Here is a 25,304-nt window from a genome sequence, read left to right on the forward strand (position 1 = left end):
AAACACAAACATACACACAAAATTATAGCTTTCGCAACCAACGGTTGCTTCTTCAGGATAGAGGGAAGGAGAGGGAAAGACGAAAGGATGTGAGGAAGGAGTCATTCCAATCCCGGGAGCGGAAAGACTTCCCCTGGGGGAAAAAAGGACAGGTGCACACTCGTTCGTTCGTGCGTGCAAGCGCGCGCACGCACGCGCCCATGCCCATGCCCACGCCCACGCGCCCATGCCCACACACACGCAGATATTTGTAAAGGCAAAGAGTTCGGACAGAGATGTCAGTCGAGACGGAAGTACAGAGGCAAAGAAGTTGTTGAAAGACAGGTGAGGTATGAGTGGGGACAACTTGAAATTAGCGGAGGTTGAAGCCTGGCGGATATCGAGAAGAGAGGATATACTGAAGGGCAAGTTCCCATCTCCGGAGTTCTGACAGGTTGGTGTTAGTGGGAAGTATCCAGATAAGTCAGACGGGGTAACACTGTGCCAAGATGTGCTGGCCGTGCACCAAGGCATGTTTAGCCACAGGGTGATCCTCATTACCATCAAACACTGTCTGCCTGTGTCCATTCATGCGAATGGACAGTTGGTTGCTGGTCATTCCCACGTAGAAAGCTTCACAGTGCAGGCAGGTCAGTTGGTAAATCACGTTGGTGCTTTCACACGTGGCTCTGCCTTTGAAAAGTGCCCCACTTGTGACAGGATACTTTCCGGGACTGGATCAGACTCTGAATGTGGCTCTTCAGCAGGGATATGACTTCCTCAAATCCTGCCCTGAAATGAGATCCATCCTTCATGAAATCCTCCCCACTCCACCAAGAGTGTCCTTCCACCGTCCACCCAACCTTCGTAACCTCTTAGTTCATCCCTATGAAATCACCAAACCACCTTCCCTACCCTCTGGCTCCTACCCTTGTAACTGCCCCCGGGGTAAAACCTGTCCCGTGCACCACCACCACCACCACCACCACCACCACCACCACCACCTACTCCAGTCCTGTAACCCGGAAGGTTACACACGCGTACACCTGTCCTTTTTTCCCCCTAAGGTAAGTCTTTCCGCTCCCAGGATTGGAATGACTCCTTACCCTCTCCCTTAAAACCCACATCCTTTCGTCTTTCCCTCTCCTTCCCTCTTTCCTGAAGAAGCAACCGTTGGTTGCGAAAGCTATCATTTTGTGTGTTTGTTTGTGTGCCTATCGACCTGCCAGTGCTTTTTTTGGTAAGTCACATCTTTGTTTTTAGATATAACATGTATACTACTACAGAATAGAACTGAAATATGAACAGGTGAAGATAGAAATGAAATAAGTGTTTGATGTCGTGAGACCATTAAAAATAAAGTGGATTGATGGAGTCAGACATGAAATGAGTCCTGTCAGTCATACTAACTGTAAGAACAATAAAAACAAATACATACCCAATGCATATGTGGGGTTCATTTCCTGTGGCATAGCACTTATTAACTGGTGTGTACTGTTTGACTTCTGAAAGTGTATTAGGTATATTAGTTAACACTATGGTTAATGAATGAGGTATAAGCTTCTGGGTGACCTGGAAGTAGCTGTATTGAAGCTTGGTGGTGGAAGAAATGTGTATCAACAGTATTTGCCAACAGTGGACGGATAGACAGATGTGGAAATTCCTAATGATCCAAGATTACTGGGCTGTGTCAACATTTGTTTCACCTTCACTGCCCCCCCCCCCCCCCCCCCCCCCACCCTCTCTCTCTCTCTCTCTCTCTCTCTCTCTCTCTCTCTCTCTCTCTCTCTCTCTCTCTCTCTCTCTCTCTCTCTCTCTCTCTCTCTGAGAAAGGCTCTGACTGTGGCTGTACGACTTTGCTTCCTCGCAACATTAACTCAGCTTCTAGGTCATTACTTCTGTTGCAGAGCTTGACCCTCGATCAACGTCTGCCAGTAATACCAGCGTATGCCAGTCTGGGGAGAGTGTGCCTGCACGACAAGATGCCAACACGTCAGCAGAACATAAGAATGATAGAACTCGGGAAGTATCGCATCAGGCCACTATATTACTCTCCGTATCCTGAGGTAATCTTCTTATTTTTATCCTTCGTTGTGTGTGTTTGTGTTGAAAAGTACATTGTTGAGTGTTTTTCACTTGAAGTTAAAGAATGCCAATAAAAATACACCCTGGTAATCTGTTAGGTTGGTGCCTAATCTAGTAGGGTTTTTGTTCTGCATGTAGTTATTCCAGTTGCTATTGGTTCATCTATCTATTGTCATTTTTATTTGTAGTTCACTCTTGCTATTTGAGTTTACATATTGTCATTTGGAGAAAGTGAGTGGTGTTCTGGAGACTAGAAAATGAAGTGCCAAGTGGAGCAATCGGAATATTGGTGATGTAGTCTTCTGTTTGAATTCAGTAGAGGGGTGACAGCAGCAGAGGAAGTCAGAAACATTTGCACCATGTGTGGGGGTAATGCCACTGGACAAAGCACATCAAGAATCTGATTTCTTGTTTTGACGTTAGTGACTCGCATGTTCAGGAAAACCTACAGGGTTTGAAGAAGATTATTTAAATGTATTAATCCACAATGATCCACATCACTGTGCCTGAGAACTGGCAAATATACTAAATTCTGATAATTTCATCATGCGACATTTATTAGCAATAAGGAATGTTCATAAATCAGATGTATGGGAACCACATGCTCTAAGCCAAACTCATAAAAATCAGTTGATGACCATATATGTATTCCTGCTTGCTCATCATAAACTGGCTCGTGAACACCATTTGACTATTTGTACCCTGTATTGTTACCGGTGATTAAAATGGTAACACAAGGAAAAGAAAGAAATGAGGACTAACAAAGCAGCAACTTCCCGTACAAACACCTGTGTGCATCGACAAAAGATAAGCTATACATCTGGAGGAACAGTGACAATGTGGTGTACTATTAATTGCTTCCCCAAGGAGTATCCGTCATCGCAAATTTTTTGAAAGATTCCATGATGACTTCATTTGCTTTGTGCTTAGGCCATCTTAAAGTATCTAAAACGGAAGCATTATACATTGGATACATTAGTGACACTTGTGATTTTGGTGTAGGAACAAGTCATATCTGTAGATATACTAGACACATTATAACTTTCTTTGTGGTTTTTTGTTTTTATAGTAGTAATCCTATGACTCCGTGTTATGCTCGTAAAATCTTTGTACCACCGATCCAAAAATGACATGCTCCCAGAATAAAATAACTAATATTTATAAGTTTTTTCAATGAAATTACATACGTAGTTACACCAGTGATGAACAGTAATTGAGTATAATTGAGAGGAAAAGCTTGTGGAGTTTAATTAACAAATTTCTGTTAAATAATTATAGTCTTCCTAGTGTTAAGTACATTAAAACATGTCTCTTATATATATATAAGAGCTTGGTAGCAACTGCTCGAAAGTAATGTGCTCATAAAAATATTGTAAAACATCACGGGTTTATTTTATGAGGATAGCACAGACTCGCAGGAATGACTACTAAAAATCGTCCGTAAAGTAAGTTGTTATGCGCCTAGTGATAGGACTTCCTAAATCAAAATCACAAGTGTCACTAATGTGTCCAATGTATAGTGCTTCTGTTTCAGATACTTGAAAATGGCCTAAGACCAAAATCGTACAATCGTACATGAAATAAAGAGAATGGCAGCCGAAGGCGGCATGAAATCTTTCAAAAAAAAAAAAAAAAAAAATTCATTGCATTGAAAATTATAGAATGATTGCTAATGTTTACTGGCAACAACTAAGATGCCTTTCAAGCACAATCCAAGAATGAGTACCAGGAAGACTGTGTGAAGTGATGCTACACCATAACACCTGCCCTTGTTCTGCTAGACTGACAAACACTACATAGGAGTTGGGTTGGAAAGGCAGTCTGCAGCCATTTCATTCAACTGATCTTGCACACTAAAATTTTAACTTTTTTCACTCACTACAGAACAACCTACAAGGAATTCCTTTTTTGGATGAAAATGCTCTCCAAATATGGCTCGGAATTCTTTGACTCAACCTCATTTCAACAGTCAGGAAATCAAAAAGTTCCCCTAACATTGGTAGACTGTTGTGAATAGTGAAGGAGAATGTGTTATTGGCGAGTCTCTGTTGAGTGTATTAAGATTAGGTAAAATGCTATGAACTTGTGCACCAACCCAATATATTACTGAACAGCTACTCTGTCTCACAGTTCATGGTCCTAGTTGCAGGTTGCCTATCTAATGGCTTCCAGGAGCAACAAAAATTTTATTTTCAATTCCTTGTATAATTATTGACCAAATTTAAAAATTTAAAATGCTGTTATAATCTAGTCTCTAAGAGATATAATGTCATGTTAAGGCTTTAACACATTACAACAAGTATTACAGTTGGAAACAATGGGCTTGTCGTGAGGCAGCGTGAATCAATTCGTGAACACACATACTATATTCATGTACTGTTGGAGAATTAGAGCACTGTGTTGGCTTCCAAAAAACGTTACACACACTTTCCAACCTTTACAAGGTTTTTGCTTGCGGAGACCCCACAAAATTATGAAACGAAAAATGTTTATTACTTTTTGCTGTTAATGCAGTAAAACTGCCACATCAGGGGGATGTTTTAATTTATTACTTCTTTACTACTAACTGTATTTGCAGTATATTTTGCATATTGTATCCACATATACCACTGAATGAACCTGCAAAATTATACAGCTATAATTGTAAGGCACACCATCCAGGAGATATTGCATCACAAACAGTGAGATGTGTGAAGAAGTTGCTTTTGGTTCATATGAAGTGCACAGTTTTTTCACACATCTCACTGTTAATGATGCGATGTCTGCTGAACAGTGAGCTATACAATTATAGCTGTATAATTTTACACAATAGAATAATGTAAATTGTCTACATTAAAAATATCAGTAGTGTTACCTTAGTTGTTTAAAAATAATACCAGCATTATTGTATTCATCAGCTGAACCACAGACAAGAAATTATCTTAAGTACTTCGAATCATTCCCCTTATTACCCCCTCTTAGTTCTGCAGGTAAATATATTTGTGCATAACGTCAGGAAAGGATGTGGAATTTTTCAAGGCTATGTCCTCACAAAATATTCTCAGAGTTCGAATGGAGTCATGTTTGAGTTAAAATTTGAGCTTTTGAGGATACTGAATATCTTCATCTCCTAACTGCTTGTCTCTTCGTGTAGAAATTGTCTTGCTTAGTATTGGAGTGGTGTGGTGCGTGTGTGTGTCATGGAACGGTGTGTAGAGGTGGGAAGTGGACAGTGGAGCACATGAGCCCCTCCATCCACACAGGCCAGAACTACTGTATTTACCTGATCATAATTTTCCCCAAATTCATCATAGATACCCGTCACTTGCATTTGCAGATTAAAATACTGCTCTGGAGCTCATTGTGTAATAAATTAACATAGGGGTACCTCACATTCAGGCATGAACATTGTCATGTGCAGACTTATTTTGAGGAATTCGGAAGAGTAACAGAGGAGCACTATCAGCTCAGCTGAGAACTAGGTCAAGTGCAGGGAAGGGAGCGGTGAGTGGGCAGTGCATCATGTTGTACTGCAACTGTGGGAATGTATGCTGTGTTCCTTGGCTTCTTATAAACAGCTACTGTGTTTAAACTGCAGTTTGCCTGAATTATTTGTACTGGGAACTAAAGTGACTTTAATCTGCTGCTTTTTTCACTTCATTGGTCAGGTGAAATTATCATTGGTGGTGGTGGTGGTGGTGGTGGTGGTGGTGGTTAAAAATAATGGTGTCATAGACTGGCTTAGACACAGTCAAGATAAAAATTAAAGTAAACCATTTTCTACTTCATTGGTTCATCAAAATGTTGACAGTAGAAAAAGGGCATAAATGTAGGTGTAATGTTAACCTTTTAAAGCAGATACCTTGTATCAATAAAACAGAATCTAATTTTGATATGAGTATAATAGAGGGAAACATTCCACGTGGGAAAAATATATCTAAAAACAAAGATGATGTAACTTACCAAACAAAAGTGTTGGTATGTTGATAGACACTAAAACACACACACACACCAAAAAAGACAAGACAAAAGGATGTGGGTTTTAAGGGAGAGGGTAAGGAGTCATTCCAATCCCGGGAGCGGAAAGAATTAACTTTAGAGGGAAAAAGGGACAGGTATACGCGCGCGCGTTTAGCCATCCACATATATACAGACACAAGCAGACATATGTAAAGGCAAAGAGTTTGGGCAGAGATGTCGGTCAAGGCAGAAGTACAGAGGCAAAGATGTTGTTGAATGACAGGTGAGGTATGAGTGGCGGCAACTTGAAATTAGCAGAGGCTGAGGCCTGGTGGGTAATGGGAAGAGAGGATATATTGAAGGGCAAGTTCCCATCTCCGGAGTTCTGATAGGCTGGTGTTAGTGTGAAGTATCCAGATAACCCGGACGGTGTAACACTGTGCCAAGATTTGCTCCTAAGGTAAGTCTTTCCACTCCCGGGATTGGCATGACTCCTTACCCTCTCCCTTAAAAACCACATCCTGTCATCTTTTCCTCTCCTTCCCTCTTTCCTGATGAAGCAACCGTGGGTAGAGAAAGCTTGAATTGTGTGTGTGTGTGTGTGTGTTAGTGTCTCTATCAACATACCAACGCTTTCGTCTGGTAAGTTACATCGTCTTTGTTTTTAGAATCTAATTTTGATTAGTCAAAATATGTTAAAAATAAATTTTCGTAAGAGGCCTCTTAAAGTTGGCGTCTTATAGTGAGGGTTGTTTCATACTTGGGTAACTGACATATGTGGTAGAACTGAGTGCCCTCTAACATCACCACATACCTTGGATATAAAGTCTAATTTTTGTGTTTCGTAACTGCTCTGTTTCTAGCGCCCATCACTAGACTCTACTAAGAATATGGTCACACTCTGTGCATAGCTGTATTTCTGCTGGTTTTTAGATTTACACTAGTAAATTCTCATGGGCGGTCTTGAGCCATTCACAAAAAATCAAACTTAAGAACTGATTTCAAAGGTAAGTGGTGGTGCTGGTGACAAATTGTCCTTTGGCTTTGTAATTTTGGTCTCTGAGGGGAGAGGGAGGAGGCTGCAGCCTCTTCTATGTCCATTTTCCATTAGTACACTGCTTGTCAAAAGAGTGGCACTTCCAGAAGACATGGTTGAATGTCAATGTAACTTCATACATGTAGACACCATTGGTGTCTATGTGAATGATAGGTGTTGCAATATTCGTTGATTGGAAGAATGGCCACCAGAGTACATTGGTGTTATTCATATTTAGTGTTGTTACTAGGACTGGTAGGTTACATAAGGGGCTTGAATAGCACCAAATGTCGATCACTGTGAAGGACATGAAGATGCCGCATACTCTTAGAGGCAGCATTGTCAGCATCTGATAGTTTGAAAGGTTACCTACCATTAGGAACATTGGTGCACTCAGTGACTGTCATATGATTCACAAATGATAGAGCACAACAATCGGTTGTCTTTTTTATGGGTTTTGTTTGGCAAATCTAGATTTTGCTAGTGCCTAGCCATTATCAATGCATTATTTCTTCTATTAGTGCATCTCAGTTCACTGTTGTTCAGACGTCTGTTACAGTTTGTGTACATAGTTCTGCGTAGTCAGCGCATACACAACTTTCTCACTAGAGTACGCCCCGCTAAGCACAACTGTGCAGGCGCAGCGCTCGTCCGTCTCCTCACTACGAAATGGCACTGCCTTAGAGACGGACCAAATTCTGCTTCCACAAATCCGCATATTAATATGTATCGCAGCCAATGAGATTGCTGCTGATGTAGAACCTTTTCTCCTCTTGAATCACACTCGCACAGTGATACCTGAACGCGCGAGGTATTATAATGAGTGTACAGACCTCAGATTAGTCAGTCCTGTACCAGTCTATAGTCAAGTTTCAGTCTGCGCCTAATAAGATTATCATATTCCTGTACATAGCCATGAAGATAAATGTACAGACACTTTGTCAAGTATCAGCTTTATGTGAGAGAAAGATTTAATGTACCAAGACCAAAGGAACTTCAGATTGTCAATTGTAAACAGCATCCAGAATCAAGTTACGTGATGCCTATGCTTGTTACTATTTTAATAAATGTGTGTGAAAATTAATCAAGGTCTGTTTAAAGTTAGTCACCGTCAATCTGCTGCTCTAAGCGTGCAAATGGCATTTCTATCGTCTGACCTAACGGCAGAAGATAAACACGCCACAATAAGACCACGAGACATATTGCTGACACTCGCCTACTTCATTAGAGCGACAAGTCAAATAATCTGATGTTGTGTGTGTGGAAGGTCTTACAGTACGCACACCACACAGTTCTTCAAAGACTACTGTTTAATGAAGGCAGGCTTTGTGGAGAACAAACGGATTGGCAATTGTAGAGTTTGAAAGGGATCTTATGGTGGGTCTCCACACAGCTGCCTTGTCAAATTGTGAAATATCCAGATCTGGAGGGCATTCAGATGTGACAGGTCGAATGTTGAACTGTGCAGGTAGGTATACTCATAGTTGAGAATAGAGTCGATATCAAACTCCCAAAATGGAAAATCACTGTCTTGTGCACTAAGCACATCTTAACACATTCACAGCTGCACCTACCATCCAAAAACAGATATGGATTCCCTGCAACATTGTGTCATCCTGCACCAGTGCAGTGGTTGAATTAGATAATTCAGTCCTGTGCGTAGGCTTCTGTTAACATTGCAACACAAACAGCTCTGTTTGGTGTGGTGCTGTAATTGTGAAGCACAAACTGCTGATGAACGGTATTACATTGTGTTAACAATGAATTATAGTTCTGCAGTATCCCAAATGATTGTCTGCGTACGGCAGCGATTTGAGAAGAGGTGACGGTATGGAGGAGTCGTCGGATATGACTTCGGTCCGAGACTGGTTTCGACAGGGGGAAATCTGATGGTGAGGGTTACCTCTGGTGTGAGAGTAGCGTAGTGCTATTTTTAGACAGGAAAATTATGGGTGTGCGTGGGACCGCAATCTCTGAACTGTACACGTGATGATGTAGTACTCCTGTGGTCAGCAATATCCCCAGATCTCTGCCCAGTAGAACACGTGTAGGACCAGCACAGATATCAGCTCCATCCCAGTGCCAGTATACAGGATATCAATGACCAGTTATAACATTTGTGGCCATTTCCTGAGTAACACCCCCCCCCCCCCCCCCCTCCCTGCGGGCTTGGGGGTTAGAATAGGCCCGCGGTATTCCTACCTGTCGTAAGAGGCGACTAAAAGGAGTCTCAAACTTTTCGGCCTTATATGATGGTCCCCTGTTGGGTTTGACCTCCATCTCTCAAAATTTTCTGAAGAGCGAGCCGATTGGGGACGGGTGCCTTACTTGGTGCATTGTGTCCATCTTGCGATCAGACCTTTCGCCAGCTTATACACCGTTGAATTGCAGTCCTGTCCGCTCTCCATCTCTTGGGCATGACTCTGTTTCTGCGTGCAGATTACACCTTGCACTGTGCAGTGCCTCTTTCTGCACCGACGCCAACCATGGACCACATGTTACGTAACATCCAGCACGGTAGCCAGTCCGTTGTGGTGGGGCCGCCATGTACCCTATTGGTTGTAGCCCCCTGACAACACAGGGATCGCTCTACTGATGCCTGCGCTATTAACTCCCCATGTATGCCAAGGAGTAGATGCCTATCCTCCTGGGGTATCGGGACTCCCGGCAACGGCCATCCTGCTCGGTGGCTCTTGCCGTGGGTGGGTGGCGCCCGTGGGGAGGGCCCTTGGTCGGAGTAGGTGGCATCAGGGCGGATGACCCGCAATGAAGCGTGGTTCATCGTCTCTCGCTGGTGGCCAGACGCCAGCAGTCTCTAAGTGTTTTCGGGCTCAGTTTAACGCTCAGAAGTATGATCCGAAAACATTCCCCTCTCTGGCCACACCGTGGGAGGAACGTAAGTCTCAGGATGGCAGTAGCAGCTATTCGCCCCACTTCTTAGTTTGTACGAGGGCTGATGGGGAGTCTTTTCTCTCCACAAAGCCTCAGTTCTTTGTCGAGCATTTAGAGGACAAGTTCGGGGAGGTGGAGGGCTTGTCAAGAATGCGCTCTGGGTCAGTCCTGACACAAACGGCATCCTCTGCCCAGTCACGACGGTTACTCGCTTGTGACAAGTTGGGGGATGTTGCCATTACGATCACACCCCATAAGAGTTTAAATGTGGTCCAGGGAGTTATTGACCATAGGGATCTTCTTTTGCAGTCTGATGAAGAGCTGCGCGCCAATTTAGAGCACCGAGGTGTAAATTTCGTCCGGCGCGTTCATCGGGGTCCGAAGGAAAATCGGATTGTTACCGGTGCCTTCATCTTGGCCTTCGAAGGGAATACATTACCGGAAAAGGTCAAGGTGATGTGACGTTAAGCCCTATATCTCTCCCACGATGCTGTGCTTTAAGTGCTGGAAGTTCGGCTGTATGTCTTCTCGCTGCACTTCCAGCCTCACATGTCGATATTGCGGACGCCCATCACATCCCAATACTCCATGTGCCCCGCCTCCCATCTGTGTCAACTGCGGAGAGCACCATTCACATTGCTCGCCAGACTGCCGAATTTTCCAGAAAGAGCATAAAATCATGGAATACAAGACCCTGGACCGACTAACCTATACTGAGGCTAAAAGGAAATACGACAGACTCCATCCTGTGAGAATGACATCTTCCTACGCTGCTGCTACAACACCTGTGCTAGCCCCGTCTGTTTCTCCAATTGTGGCCGGATCGACGAGTAGTACAACTCCTCCTGCCCCCTCGCCAGTGGGGGGCTCTACCCACCAGGTTGCTCCTGCGCCAACTACCTGAGGAGCAACACCATCCCAACCATCCCCATCCCACTTCTAAGCCGGAGAAGTGTCCAACTTCTTTGGCTTCTCACGTTCGCAAGGGGTCCCTTGGGTCCCTACCTTCCCAGGTTTCCGCCAGCGAGAAGGCTGATGACCGACAGTGGCGTAAGTGCCCGCAATCCGCTGGTTGTAGGGCTTAACGATCCTCCTCTGTCCTGGAGACTGAATCGGTGAAGCCCTCCCAGCCGGTGCAACCCAAGGAATGGCGTGAGAAACCCAAGAAGAGCTCTCAGCCCAAGGAACCCGCGGTGGCAGCCATCCCACCGCAACCTTCCAGCTCTGCGTCTGAGGATGCGGTGGAGGTTCTGGCGTCCTCTGAGGACCTCAATCTCGCCAGTCCATCAGACGCCATGGAAAGTACTATCACAGGTGCTAAATCGGAGGCAGCAGGTGACCCAGCGGCGTAATCTCCCTTCCCAGTCCCGTCAAGCCTTTCTCAGCCATGGACAACACCATCCTCCAGTGGAACTGCAGTGGTTTCTTCCACCATCTAGCTGAGCTCCGCCAACTTATCAGCCTTCACCCTTTCCTCTGCATTGCTCTGCAGGAAACTTGGTTTCCGGCAATGCGAACCCCCGCCCTCCGTGGCTACCAGGGTTATTATAAGAACCGGGCAGCTTATGAAAGGGTGTCTGGTGGCATCCTGAACTCTCTTCGCAGCGAGTCTGTACCTCTCCAAACACCTTTAGAGGCTGTCGCTGTTCGCGTGTGGACGCCACAGGCTGTTACCGTCTGCAGTCTTTACCTTCCACCGGATGGTGATGTCACGCAGCATGTCCTGGCTGCTCTGATAGCCCAATTGCCACCACCTTTCTTGTTACTGGGCGACTTTAACGCCCATAACCATCTGTGGGGTGGGTTGGTGGCAACAGGTCGAGGCGCCATCATTGAGCATTTATTGGTGCAGCTCGATCTCTCGATATTAAATGATGGTGCCCTCACACACTTCAGTGTGGCGCATGGCACATACTCCGCCATTGACCTTTCCATCTGTAGCCGTATCCTCTTACCGACTGTCCAATGGGGAGTGCATGACGACCTGTGTGGTAGTGACCACTTTCCGATCTTTCTGTCACTGCCACAGCGTCAGTCTTCTGGGCGCCCTAGCAGATGGGCTCTGAATAAGGCTGACTGGGACTTGTTCTCCTCCACTGCCGCTATTGAGCCTCTCTCTAACGATGACATTGATGCAGTGGTTCAATCAGTCACCACCGGCATCGTTACTGCCGCCGAATCTGCCATTCCCCGTTCTTCTGGTCCTCTCGGCGGTGGACTGTGCCTTGGTGGTCGCCTGAGATCGCTGAAGCGATTAAAGCTCGCCGGCGGGCGCTCCAGCGTTACAAGAGACATCCCTCAATCGAACACCTTATCGCCTTCAAACGGCTGCGTGCGCGAGCCCGCCGCATTATCCGCCAACATAAGCAGGACTGCTGGGAGCGTTGTGTGTCCACATTGGCCTCCATGTCACTCCATCGCAGGTCTGGGCCAAGATTCGCTGCCTCTATGGCTATCGGACCCCTGTCAGCGTCCCTGCGCTCTCACTGAATGGAGCAGTTTGTACTGACTCTGACGTCATTGCAAAGCGCTTGGCAGAGCACTTTACTCTGAATTCCGCTTTTGCCAACTACCCCTTGGGCTTCCGCTCCATTAAAGAGAGGATAGAACGTCGGAGTCTTTCTTTTCGCACCCACCATCCTGAATTGTACAATGTTCCATTCAGTGAGTGTGAATTCCGCAGTGCCCTCGCCGCTGGTCCTGATACCGCTCCTGGCCCAGATAGCTTCCACTCTCAGATGCTGAAACACCTTTCAGCGGACTGCCAGTGACGCCTCCTCGACCTTTACAACTGCATTTGGGTCGAGGGTGAGTTTCCATCGCAATGGAGGGAAAGTCTTGTTGTCCCCTTTCTGAAACCGGGGAAGAACCTTTTGGAGGTGGACAGCTACCGTCCCATTAGCCTCACCGTTCTTTGCAAGTTGCTTGAACGGATGGTGAGCTGGCGCTTGAATTGGGTACTGGAATCTCGGGGCCTTCTGGCTCCGTCTCAGGGTGGGTTCCGTAAAGGCCGCTCCGCCGCCGACAATCTGGTGAGCCTGGAGTTGGCCATCCGTACTGCCTTTGCCCGCCGTTAGCATCTGGTCGCTGTCTTTTTCGACATGCGGAAGGCGTATGATACGACATGGCGTCATCACATTCTTTCTACGCTTTATGGATGGGGCCTTCGGGGCCCTCTGCCGATCAATATCTGCAATTTTCTGTCGTATCGTACCTTCTGCGTGCACGTCGCGGCCTCATATAGTTCCTCCCAAGTCCAGGAGAATGGTGTGCCACAGGGTTCTGTTTTAAGTGTCTGTTTTTAATAGCCATTAACGGGCTCGCTGCGGCCGTGGGAAATTCTGTTCCGCTTCCCTGTATGCTGACGACTTCTGCCTTTACTATAGCTCTATTGGCATTGCAGCTACAGGGCGCAATCCGCAAGACGCAGTTTTGGGCTGTAGCGCACGGTTTTCAGTTTTCGGCAGCCGAGACCTGCGTTACGCATTTCTGCCGGCGACGCACTGTTCACCCGGAGCCGTGGCTTTATCTCGACGGCGAGCTTCTTACAGTGGTGGAGTCACATAGGTTTTTGGGGGTGGTTCTTGATGCCCGGTTGATTTGGCTGCCTCATATTTGGCAGCTTAAACAGGCGTGTTGGCGGCATCTAAATGCTCTGCGATGCCTGAGCCACACCAGGTGGGGCGCCGACCGATCTACTCTCCTACGGCTTTACCAGCCGTTAATCCAGTCCCGTCTGGACTATGGGAGTCTGGCTTATGGCTCAGCATCACCATCTGCGTTGCGGGTGCTGCACCCAATTCTCCTCAGCGGGATACGCCTTGCCACTGGTGCCTTCCGGACCAACCTTGTGGACAGCATACTTCTGGAGGCAGTTGTCCCTCCACTGCAGATACGACGCCAACAATTACTGGCTGCTTATGCTGCCCATGTTTTTAGCTTGCCCGGGCATCCAAATTATCGTGTCCTGTTCCCTCAGTCCGTCGTCCATCTGCCAGAACGTCGGCTCAGGTCGGGTTGTCCGATCGCCGTACACGTCAGACAGCTTCTCTACGGGCTTGGGTGTTTCCCTGTACCACCTCCTTTTTGGGCCCCTCTGCGTACACCCCCATGGTGTGTGCCTTGCCCTTGCCTTCGGCTCGACTTGGCACAGGGCCCGCTTTTGTTCCATGCTGGCCACGTATCAGGTCTCTGGCGTTGTCTATACCGACAGTTCGATGGTTGCTGGTCGTGTCGGTTATGCACTAACTCTAGGGACCATTCTGAACAACGTTCGTTGCCGGCTGGCTGCAGTGTTTACACTGCTGAGCTGGTCGCCACCTTTCGCGCCCTAGAGTATATCCGCTCCTGCTCAGGTGAGTCCTTCGTCATCTGTAGTGCTTTCCTGAGCGGTTTACGAGCTCTCGACCAGTGTTTCCCTCGTTCTCGTCTGTTAATGGCTATCCAGGAGTCCCTGCATACTCTTGCCCGTTGCGGCAGATCTGTGGTCTTTGTTTGGACCCCGGGCCATGTTGGGATACCCGGAAATGAAACAGTTGACCGCCTGGCGAAAGAGGTCACTAGTGCACCATCTATGGAGATTGGTCTCCTGGCGGCTGATTTGCGGGCACTATTACGCCGCAAAGTTTTCGATTTATGGGACACTGATTGGCGCAACCTGCCCGTGCCAAACGAACTCCGCCGTATCAAGGAGACTACTGTGTGGCGGTCACCCATGCGAGCCAACCGCAGGGAATCAGTCGTCCTTTGTCGGCTCCGCATTGGCCACACCCAACTCACACACAATTATTTACTGTGCGCTGCCTGATACGCTCTCTGCGCTTTTAACTGACGACTCTTCCATAGCGGACATAGTTCTGCGTTTTATTTGGGCAGGGGGATTTTATCGCTCAATGTAAGTGTGTGAGTTTTTGTGTTGATTCTGGTTTATGGCCTGCGATTTGTCTGATTTCCCCCCCCCCCCCCCCCCCCCCCCCCCCTCTCTCTCTCTCTCTCTCTCTCTCTCTCTCTCTCTCTCTCTCTCTCTCTCTCTCTCTCTCTCTCTCTCTCTCTCTATCGGTGGTTGGCTTTTCCCTTTTTGTTTGTATGGTTGGCCAACCACCGTCACACTCTGTGTGATTTTAGTTCGTCTTCTCTGGTCTTTGTCTACATTTCTCTTGTTCTGTGTCGTCTGTCTTATCGTCCATTGATCATTTTTATTCTCTGTGGGTGTTTTTAGTATTTGGAAAAAGAAACCGATGACCGTAGCAGTCTGGTCCCTTTAACCCCCACAAACCAACCAACCCAACCATCCTGAGTAAAGGACACAATGGCTTTGACATCTTTCCCAACCGAATAAGTGCATGCATCCGTGCCAGAGGAATGTAATTTTGTACTGATAAGTAGGCTCCTACTGCCAAATTCTCTGTAAATTTTATTCTGTTTTGTAATAACTGCAATAACATCACATGCCCTCTGAATGTGCAAAATTTTGTTTCATTTCCTTCATCTGTTCTGGGTACTTCACTTTTGTTCTCAGACAGCAAATAATCAGTGAGACTTGCCAAGGCATAATGCCTTTAGCTCGTAAACATTTCGTGGTGCATTACGAGGATTTTGACAAGTAATTTTCTGTATGTTCAATCCTGTAATTTCTTGTATCAGCAAAGATGTGGATGCCTTATACATACAGGGTATCCCAGGAGGAATGGTCAGTATTTGGGGTATGACAGAAATTATCATTTGAAGCAAAAAGTCTAGTAAACATGGTCTCTAAAGCGCATACCTCAGTAACTATGAGCACTTATATTTGTTACTATTAAGCACCTCTTCTACGAACAATGTGAAGAGAAACTTAATTTCAGGTCATGTCTTCATATGGAGCAAGAAGATAGGCCTGCACTACTAAGATAAAACAAGATTTCCTCTTGACATTACTTTATACAACTTGGATACAGATTCATTATTAGTAAATTGAACTGTACGTTAACTTCTAGTGTATCGGAAGATCTTAGGAAAGATATTAAAATGTGTTTAGATATTTGTGTTTCCAAGATAGAAGGAAGGGTAGAATCGGTCGTAAATTTTTAATCTGCGTATTGCAGATTATTTCAGCTGCTGTGTAGCTATCCTCAGTGCAGTTGTATCAATATATACTAAGATGGTATCTGTTCTTTCGGACATGTCCGAAAGAACAGATACCATCGGTGACCATCTGTCCCCATTGACATATGTCAATGCCTGTAAGTAGCTAAGGGTGTTCGTTTCATTGTAATTTCATTCTAACAAGCTGCGTGGTCACGGATGGTATCTGTTCTTTCGGACATGCCGAAAGAACAGATACCATCTTAGTATGTATATAGTTAAGGCTCACGGGCCACTTGACCATCTTCTTTTGTGCGAATGCACAGACAGTGCCCGAACTCTTACAGGAATTGGAAACGCACCGCGAGTAATGAGTATAATGGGCGGGGGCACTACGAATGTAGTGCGGGACAATGCGTTGAGAATGTGGGTTTCGCGGGAGGCGTGCCAGAGATAAATCCCTGCAGTCGAGCTATCATCTGTGTCCTCGGTGGCTCAGATGGATAGTGTGTCTGCCATGTAAGCAGGAGATCCTGGGTTCGAGTCCCAGTCAGGGCACACATTTTCATCTGTCCCTGTTGACGTATTTCAACGCCTGTAAGCAGTTAAGGGCGTTCATTTCATTGTAATTGTATCAATGTCATAGCAACTCATGTGTGCATGGTACCACATTTCTGTTACAGATATTACAGTTAAAGCTGTTTAACTGTAACTGAAATCTGCTACAATGTGTTTTTTACTTATGATGGGTTGTCAGACTTGTAGGTAATTGCATTGAAGACAACTACACAGTAGCTGAAATTCATCTGCAACAAAAAGATTAAAAATTTATGAGCATTGTGTCCCCTACTCCTATCTTGCGTCTCATTAATATGGTTATGGAACACACGGTTCCTGATGGAAACAAAGCTGAAAAACATTGTCGACAGCTTTTGATACAATTAACAGGCCTGATACCAAAGTATACCATTCCATAAGAAAAGAGGCTTCAGTGTCTCCATTGATCCAGCAATTAAGAGGATTAAACATGCTCTGTGTACTATTATTTACTGAAAATGCCAAAAATTAAAGGGGTGTTATTTCATACATGAGTCACATACATATTTATGGTTTAACAAGGTTTTTGCATTTCACTGGCGCCTGTGATTACATCGTATGTATAATTAGTTCCCTCTGTTCTAGTCTATCCCATCATAACTCTTCAGGTAATGTTCCCATCACTCGTTAACATCTGAATCCTCTGAATCTTAAGTAGTAGGTGGCTGCCCAACTTTCTTTCTACCATTTGGTATCCAAGCCAGCATACATTTTGCAAGCTCTTGTTTTTTCATCTTTTTGTTATGCCTTTACCATTTTAGTTGATTCTGTTGAATAAAACAAATTGAATTTTGAACATTCATTCTGTTTCTGATTGTTGGGTTTATTTTTTTCCTTTCTTGATAATATTGCTGAATGTTGCAAGAAATCAGTGTTGCAAGGTAATAATTTTGAAATTAGCTACCATCTGATTGCACAAATTTCTGAATCACATGTAATTGTGCACCCAACTATTGCTTTAAATATTCTGTAGGATTACTGCACAATTACTGTAAAGGTCAGTAAATAAGAAACCACCAGTTGATAAACCAATGACAGTGATGCAGTTTGGTTAGATCCACTCAATTGTGATGAACATCTTGGTGATCAGATATGTACAAGGTGATATATTAAAAACAAAGATTCCAAGACTTACCAAGCGGGAAAGTGCTGGCAGACAGGCACAATGAACAAAACACACACACAGAATTTCAAGCTCTCACAACCAACGGTTGCTTCTTCAGGAAAGAGGGAAGGAGAGGGAAAGACGAAAGGATGTGGGTTTTAAGGGAGAGGGTAAGGAGTCATTCCAATCCCGGGAGCAGAAAGACTTACCTTAAGGGGAAAAAAAGGACACACACACACACACACACACACACACACACACACACACACACACACACACACACACACACATCCATCCACACATACACAGACACAAGCAGACATATTTAAAGGCAAAGAGTAAGGGCAGAGATGTCAGTTGAGGCAGAAGTACAGAGGCAAAGAAGTTGTTGAAAGACAGGTGAGGTATGAGCGGCGGCAAATTGAAATTAGCGGAGGTTGAGGCCTGGCGGATATCGAGAAGAGAGGATATACTGAAGGGCGAGTTCCCATCTCCGGAGTTCGGATAGGTTGGTGTTGGTGGGAAGTATCCAGATAACTAGGACGATGTAACACTGTGCCAAGATGTGCTGGCTGTGCACCAAGGCATGTTTAGCCACAGGGTGATCCTCATTATCAACAAACACTGTCTGCCTGTGTCCATTCATGCAAATGGACAGTTTGTTGCTGGTCATTCCCACATAGAAAGCGTCACAGTGTAGGCAGGTCAGTTGGTAAATCACGTGGGTGCTTTCACACGTGGCTCACCCTTTGATCGTGTACACCTTCCGGGTTACAGGACTGGAGTAGGTGGTGATGGGAGGGTGCATAGGACAGGTTTTACACCGGGGGCGGTTGCAAGGGTAGGAGCCAGAGGGTAGGGAAGGTGGTTTGGGGATTTCATAGGGATGAACCAAGAGGTTACGAAGGTTAGGTGGACGGCGGAAAGACACTCTTGGTGGAGTGGGGAGGATTTCATGAAGGTTGGATCTCATTTCGGTGCAGGATTTTAAGAAGTCTTATCCCTGCTGGAGAGCCGTATTCAGAGTCTGATCCAGTCCCGGGAAGTATCCTGTGAGACTACTTGTACAAACAAAAAGAGAAAGTAAGATGATAGAGAAGATTTCGAAATGCAACAGAGACAATAACAAACGTAATTGTTGGGTTCAAATTAATGATGATGTAAATAAAATAGAAAGAAACTTCCACATGGGAAAAATATATTAAAAACAAAGATTCCAAGACTTACCAAGCGGGAAAGTGCCGGTAGATAGGCACAATAAATAAAACACACAAACACACCCAGAATTTCGAGCTTTTGGAACCGGCGGCTGTTTCGTCAGGAAAGAGGGATGGAAAAGGAAAGATGAAAGAATGTGGGTTTTAAGGGAGAGGGTAAGGAGTCTTTCCAATCCCGGGAGTGGAAAGACTTAGCTTAGGGGGAAAAAAAGATAGGTATATACTCGCGCGTGCGCCCACACGCCCCCCCCCACACACACACACACACACACACACACACACACACACACACACACACACACACACACACACCACACACCCATGTGTGTGTGTGTGTGTGTGTGTGTGTGTGTACGCCACACACCACACCCACACCACACACCCACGTGTGTGGTGTGTGTGTGTGTGTGTGTGTGTGTGTGTGTGTGTGTGTGTGTGTGTGTACGCCACACACCACACCCACACCACACACCCACGTGTGTGTGTGTGTGTGTGTGTGTGTGTGTGTGATTTTATTGTGCCTGGCTACCGGCGCTTTCCCGCTTAGTAAGTCTTGGAATCTTTGTTTTATATTCTTCACCGCATACAAACTCTAGGGATTGATAGATGACAGATACGGAACAAAAAAGGTCTAATGAACTTGTGTCCGGAAGTGCATGGTTTCAGTAATAGACCATTTATTCTGTCGTACATTGTTAGTCTACACTGCTGTACCATGCAGCCGCAGTTACAGTATTTGTTGAAAATGGTTCCCATGTGCATCAACACATGCACATGTGCACTGTAGCATGTTCTGTCTCTCACATCAGTCAAGCTGCATTGGAGCAGTGTCAAAGGCAGCATGAATACGCTGTTCCCACTTGTGGAATGGACTCGGCGTACTCAACGCTTTTGAGATGACCCCATAGCCAGAAATCGCATGGGTTGAGATCTGGTGAGTAAGCATGCCACACAAATGGACCTCATCTTCAGATATGTCAACCAGGAAGGACATGATTGAAATGCATTCAGACATTCCAGACCCTATGAGTGATAAGTGTAGTAACAATTGTTAAGGATGATGTTCCATGTGATCATCTGGCTTACCCTGTGCTGGCGGGCCAACTACCTGGTACTGACATAGTGGTCACTCTCCATAGCGTTAATCGCATTTTCCTCCCAGTCTGGCGTCCGAACATTTTGGGTACATCCTTTGTGATTTCCTGCTTCCTGAAACAACCCTGCCTAAGACAAACGGCGAAACAGATGCAAAATTTGAATGCCGTGGTTGTTGTCGACAGAGATAGGTCTCCTGCCACCTGTTGCCATTTACCTTCCCGTAAGTAAACACTGTATCAGCAAGCTGTCAATTTGAATACAGAACCATTGGGTACAGTGATGTATCACATCCGCTACAAGGTGGGTCAGCAACAGAAGTGAATCACACACATCATTACTAATTACTGTGGCAGGCGGGCACGCTAGGGCATGACATGAGAAAGAGTACCACCCTGTAGGAGGAAAACATGCATACTGTAACTGTTGCTGCATGGTACAGCGTGTATTAGACTGCAGACTACGTAACAAAGTATGAATGAATAAATGGTCTCTAGTGTGGAAATCATGCATTTCCAGACAAAACTTCATTAGACCTTTCTTTTTCCGTATTCTCTCATCGATCAATCTCTAGAGTTTGTATGCAGTGGAAAAAAATCACCCTGTAGAGGCAGTGTATAACAAACAAAGCTGTTGTGAAGTGTCTAAGTCATTAATTTGTCTGCTGGTGCCGTCTAATTTAATGACCAATACAGCAGTGGTGCAATACTCCTATTGAATTGCAAAATGGTCGCATTCTCCCTGTGTGACTCACACTTCCAAGCTTTAAATATTCTTGCTCTTTAGAATTCGTTCTCATTTCTCACATTTGCACATGAAATTTCTTCCCCAAGTGATGTCATTCCACCAATAGTAACCCACACCACTTCCACACGAGAGACAACACCATTGGCAGTTAGTCAGCTCCTGATAATGAAGAAAGCTCGATTTTCAATTGATGTTTGAGACAGAGTGAATACCATGAAAACTTTATGCATCCTACAGAGATTCATTTTCTCCTAGTGTATATTCTTGCCATAGTGTGTAAACTAGACTGTTGTGTAAAACACAACTGAATTCAGATGTAGTACTGTTACGGCAAGTCTATGAAATTGTAAATGCTACAGAAACAATTGTGTGTTGTGAATATGCAGTTTTGACCATTATATTTGTTGATCAAACAGTCCACTGTTATACTGCCAGTTCACAACAACAAACGGGCACAGTATTTCAGTGGACAGATACGTCACCGATGTCAGGTGTGCTGATGAAATGCAGTTGCAGACAGCTGCCACCGACCTGCACAGAGGAATGGGGTACTAAAAACACTAGCATATGGTGCATTCACAGTCTCAGATGTGGGGTGTCTGTCCCAGGAATTGGAACACCTGCTAATTACGTTCCAAGAAAAGAATGGCAGATCAAATGTGCTCTTCACCCTACCAGTTCAGTACAACCTGTGGAGATGGAAGTAGTCACTGAGGAAGAGGCAGCCACACACTTTATATTGCACACCAGTGCATTGTAAGGAAAAGTTGGATGTGTACTGAATAAGCACTGAGTAAGAACTGTGTTTTGGCCATCAAATAAAAGGTGGGCATTATTGAAACCATAAAAGATGACCTCAGTTTACTGAAGGACAGTGTGTATTAAATTCTGTGGCAATGCTGCAAGGCTTGTCTTAGACAGGCAGTGCGCACCATCAAAGATCGATGCAAAGAACACAAGTGACACACTCAGCTAATAATGTATCCTAACGATTTGGCAATTACAGAGCAGTGTTTGCAAGAGAATCGTGTGATTGGAATGCACACACACCAGGTTTTTGGCACAGACTTCGAAATACCGGGGCAGTGTCGTTAGAGAAGCTATCGAAATTAACACCAGGGACAAAGGCTATAATCTAAGCAAGGCTTAGGAACCAGCTCTGGGCCTAATTAAAGACACTCAGCAATACAACAAACCGGTGGCATGGGTGATGTAGCAACAATGATACGATCACAGGAGCCAACATGCGTATAAGTAGGCCGCATGCACACAGCAGCATTAGCGCACCTGACAAGTCTTCTCATCCAAATACTGTGTCTGTTGGACACTGAAAGGGTAGCACACCTGTGGACCATTTGATCAATTGTTGGCTATCCTATCTTTGTGTTAGTGAATGGAAAATAGTTTTATGTCCACCTCAGATTTATATGCTGTGACATTTCAAACATCAACAGCACTTCAGTAGAACATTATCTTCTGTCTTCTCTCTTCCAGTGCATTTGTAGCTGTGATAGTTAGGTAATTAATGCACCACACTTGTAACAGTACTTATAAACTAAATGTACACAGATATTAATACAGATTTATAAATTTTCAGATGTTTGAAAAAGTGCCATGTATGTACATATGTGAATTTTGCCTGAAACCATCAAAGTCAAGGAGACGTCTTGCGCACCATTTGGTAAGTGCTACTTGGATATGCTTCCATTTTGCTTTATTAAAAAAAGAGAAAAAGTAAACAATATTCAACAAACTTTGCCTTTTACTAGCATATATGCATAATGATCGGCACACCAGTTGAAGGTAGCGAAGATTAAATACAGGGAGAAAAGGAAATTGACAACCTTGTACAGGGACTTGTACAAGCATCGTTTTTAAAAATCAAATGGAATGAAAGGAAAACACAGGTTAAGAAGAGAATAAAACAGCCCTGTAGCTTCTCATGAATTTAACATTGAGCAATCCGTGAAAGAACAAAGGAGAAATTTGGAAACGGAAAACGAATAAAAGTTCAGGGAGAAGAGAGAAAAACTGAGGTTTGGCTACATTGTACCTCTCTAATGGAAAATGACTTGGAAGAGCAGTTGGGTGGAATGGACAGTGTCTTCAATGGAGGTTATAAAGTGAACATCAACAAAAGTAAAAGAAGGGCAATAGAATGTAGTTGAAGTAAATCTGGAGTTGTTAAGGGAATTAAATTAGGAAATGACTCACAAAAAGTGAGTGAGTTTTTGTGCAGCAGAATAGCTGACAGTGGCCAAAGTAGAAACAATATAAAATGCAGACTGGCAGTGGCAAGAAGTCTCTAATATTGAACATACATTTAGGTATAGGGCTTTTTTTATTCCTCTCTCTAAAAGTGTCTGCCTGTAGCGAAGCCTTTTCTAAAAATGAAGTGTGGACTATAAACATCTTATGCAAGAAGAGAATAGAAGCTTTTGAAATGTGGCACTACAGAATTATTTGAAGATTAGATGACTAGATCAAATAACTAACGAAGTGGTCCAGAATCAAATTGGGAAAAAACTAAATTTTCCCTAACCCAACTAATGGAAGGGATTGGTGGGTATGACAGATTCTGTGGTATGAAGGAATAGTTTGGAAATGGAGGAAAGGGTGGAGGAGGGGCATGGTGAAAATTAGATGCAAATAGCAGAGATGAAGAGGCTTGCACAGGCTAGAGAGGTGTGGAGAGCTGCTTTGGGGCAGTCTCTGGACTGAATGCTGCTGCTGCTACTACTACTACTACTACTACTACTACTGTAAAACAGGGTAATGAATTACATTTAAGTACAATGTGAGCCTTACAACTACAGCACTGTACCAGAATGGGAAACTCTTGCCCATGAGGCAATTTTTCTTCTTGTTTATCAATATGACTGCAAATATTTGCAATATCATGTCAAAGTATAGTTATTGGTGACACTGCTTCATTTGTAATAATCTCATACCAATAACTTGCACGCAGGAGTATCTGAGCAGTCTTTATAAATGTTTGTATTTCATGCTCTCACTTACCATGTAGTGAAATGGTCAGAAAAGATTTCAGAATGTTTTAGACAAAGTATATTAAACATTTGAAATGTAGCAGTTGACTGAACACTAATGCGAGGTCGTCCACAAGTGTACTAAGAATGTTCTTTCAAATTTGTTAGACCGTAAATGACACAAATTTAGTTGTTGATTCACCTAAATATTTAGAGGTTACGGTTCTAAACAACTTGAATCTCGACAATCATATGGGAAATGTTGTAGGGCATGCAAATTCAATTTTTATTGGCAGAACACCTTGTAAGAACGGTGAATCCACCAAAGTGCTTAAACTACATTTGTCTAACCTCTTCCAGATTATTTTTGTGCAGTAGGGGATTCTTATCTTATAGGATGACTCAAAACAAAGTAAATCAGACAATGAAAACTTACGGTATGAATATCAACAATATAGGAAAAGACAGATTGCTGCTTACCATAAAGAAGACACGTCAAGCTGAAGACAGGCCCTAGATGCTGGATTTGGCAGTCGTGTGTGCGCGTGCATTTGTTTTACAGATTAAGGCAGTGGCTGAAAGCTGTGAGAGTGTCTTTTAATTGTGCCCGTCTGCAATTTGATGTCTTCTTTACGGTAGGAAACTAAGTAAAATTTTAGAGAAAGGCAGCTTGTACTGTGAAATAGTGGAAAGTGAGATAGACCTGATAAGTAGATGAGAATGACAGTTATTAAAATGAGGATGTTTTGTTATGGATAAACCTATCTAGAAAATTTCAGTTCGAAACTTGATCCTTGAAATGCTGCCTCCCACTTATACACAGAAGAAAATTTTGCTAAAGTAAAAGAAATCGGAGCTCGTACAGAGGATTTCAATGTTCAGTTTCTCCTTCCACTGTCCTAGGTGGGAATAGTAGTGGTATAGTTTGCAAGTAGTGCCTTGCACCATCTGCCAAGCACTTAAGTAAGAATTTGAGTAATTAGATATAGTGAAGCAGTTTGGTTCATGTCGAATAGATTCTAATACTTTATTTTATTCTCATTAGGCTAAATGTGGCTTAAGGCATCCACCGGGGAAAGAGATATACCGAGAGGAAAGCATCTCCTTCTTCGAAGTTGATGGGCACGTGTGGAAGAAGTACGCCCACAACCTTTGCCTTCTGGGAAAGTTGTTCCTGCCGCATCGCACGGCGGGACATTGTGGGCCGGACTGGTTCATATACTATGTGCTGACCCATTCAGACTCCCACGGTTGCCACATAATGGGATACTTCAACAGAGTTAAGGAGCCATATGCGTACGTCCACAGGTGTACTTCTGCTGTGACACTTCCCCCCTACAAAGATATGGGCTGTGGCAAGCTTCTAGCAGATTTCAGTAAGTAAAATTATTATTCCTTTGTAATCCTTATTATAAAGACATTTTCATACGGAACACGAAAGCTAACATGGAGGTGGTTTGTGAAACAGTTGGGATTGCCCAGAAACTGTCACATGGGACATTGTACTCAGTGTTGTGCCTCCAGGTCTCTGACAGCAGTCGTTGGCTACATATGGAACACCA

The 25,304-nt window shown here is 44.3% G+C and overlaps 1 protein-coding gene across 3 annotated transcripts in view; it reads left to right on the forward strand.

Annotated features, from left to right (window-relative positions):
• LOC126292167 (histone acetyltransferase Tip60-like) overlaps positions 1–25,304 on the forward strand; it is a 90,597-nt gene that overhangs the window by 32,839 nt on the left and 32,454 nt on the right. For all 3 annotated transcript variants that reach the window (XM_049986007.1, XM_049986005.1, XM_049986006.1), the window contains exons 5-7: positions 1,887–2,045; positions 22,353–22,436; positions 24,788–25,118. In XM_049986007.1, the coding sequence (XP_049841964.1) occupies positions 1,887–2,045; positions 22,353–22,436; positions 24,788–25,118 (574 nt within the window). The remainder of the gene's footprint in view (positions 1–1,886; positions 2,046–22,352; positions 22,437–24,787; positions 25,119–25,304) is intronic.

Source organism: Schistocerca gregaria, chromosome 9 (genome assembly GCF_023897955.1).
Source record: "Schistocerca gregaria isolate iqSchGreg1 chromosome 9, iqSchGreg1.2, whole genome shotgun sequence".
Classification (NCBI taxonomy): Eukaryota; Metazoa; Arthropoda; class Insecta; order Orthoptera; family Acrididae; genus Schistocerca; species Schistocerca gregaria.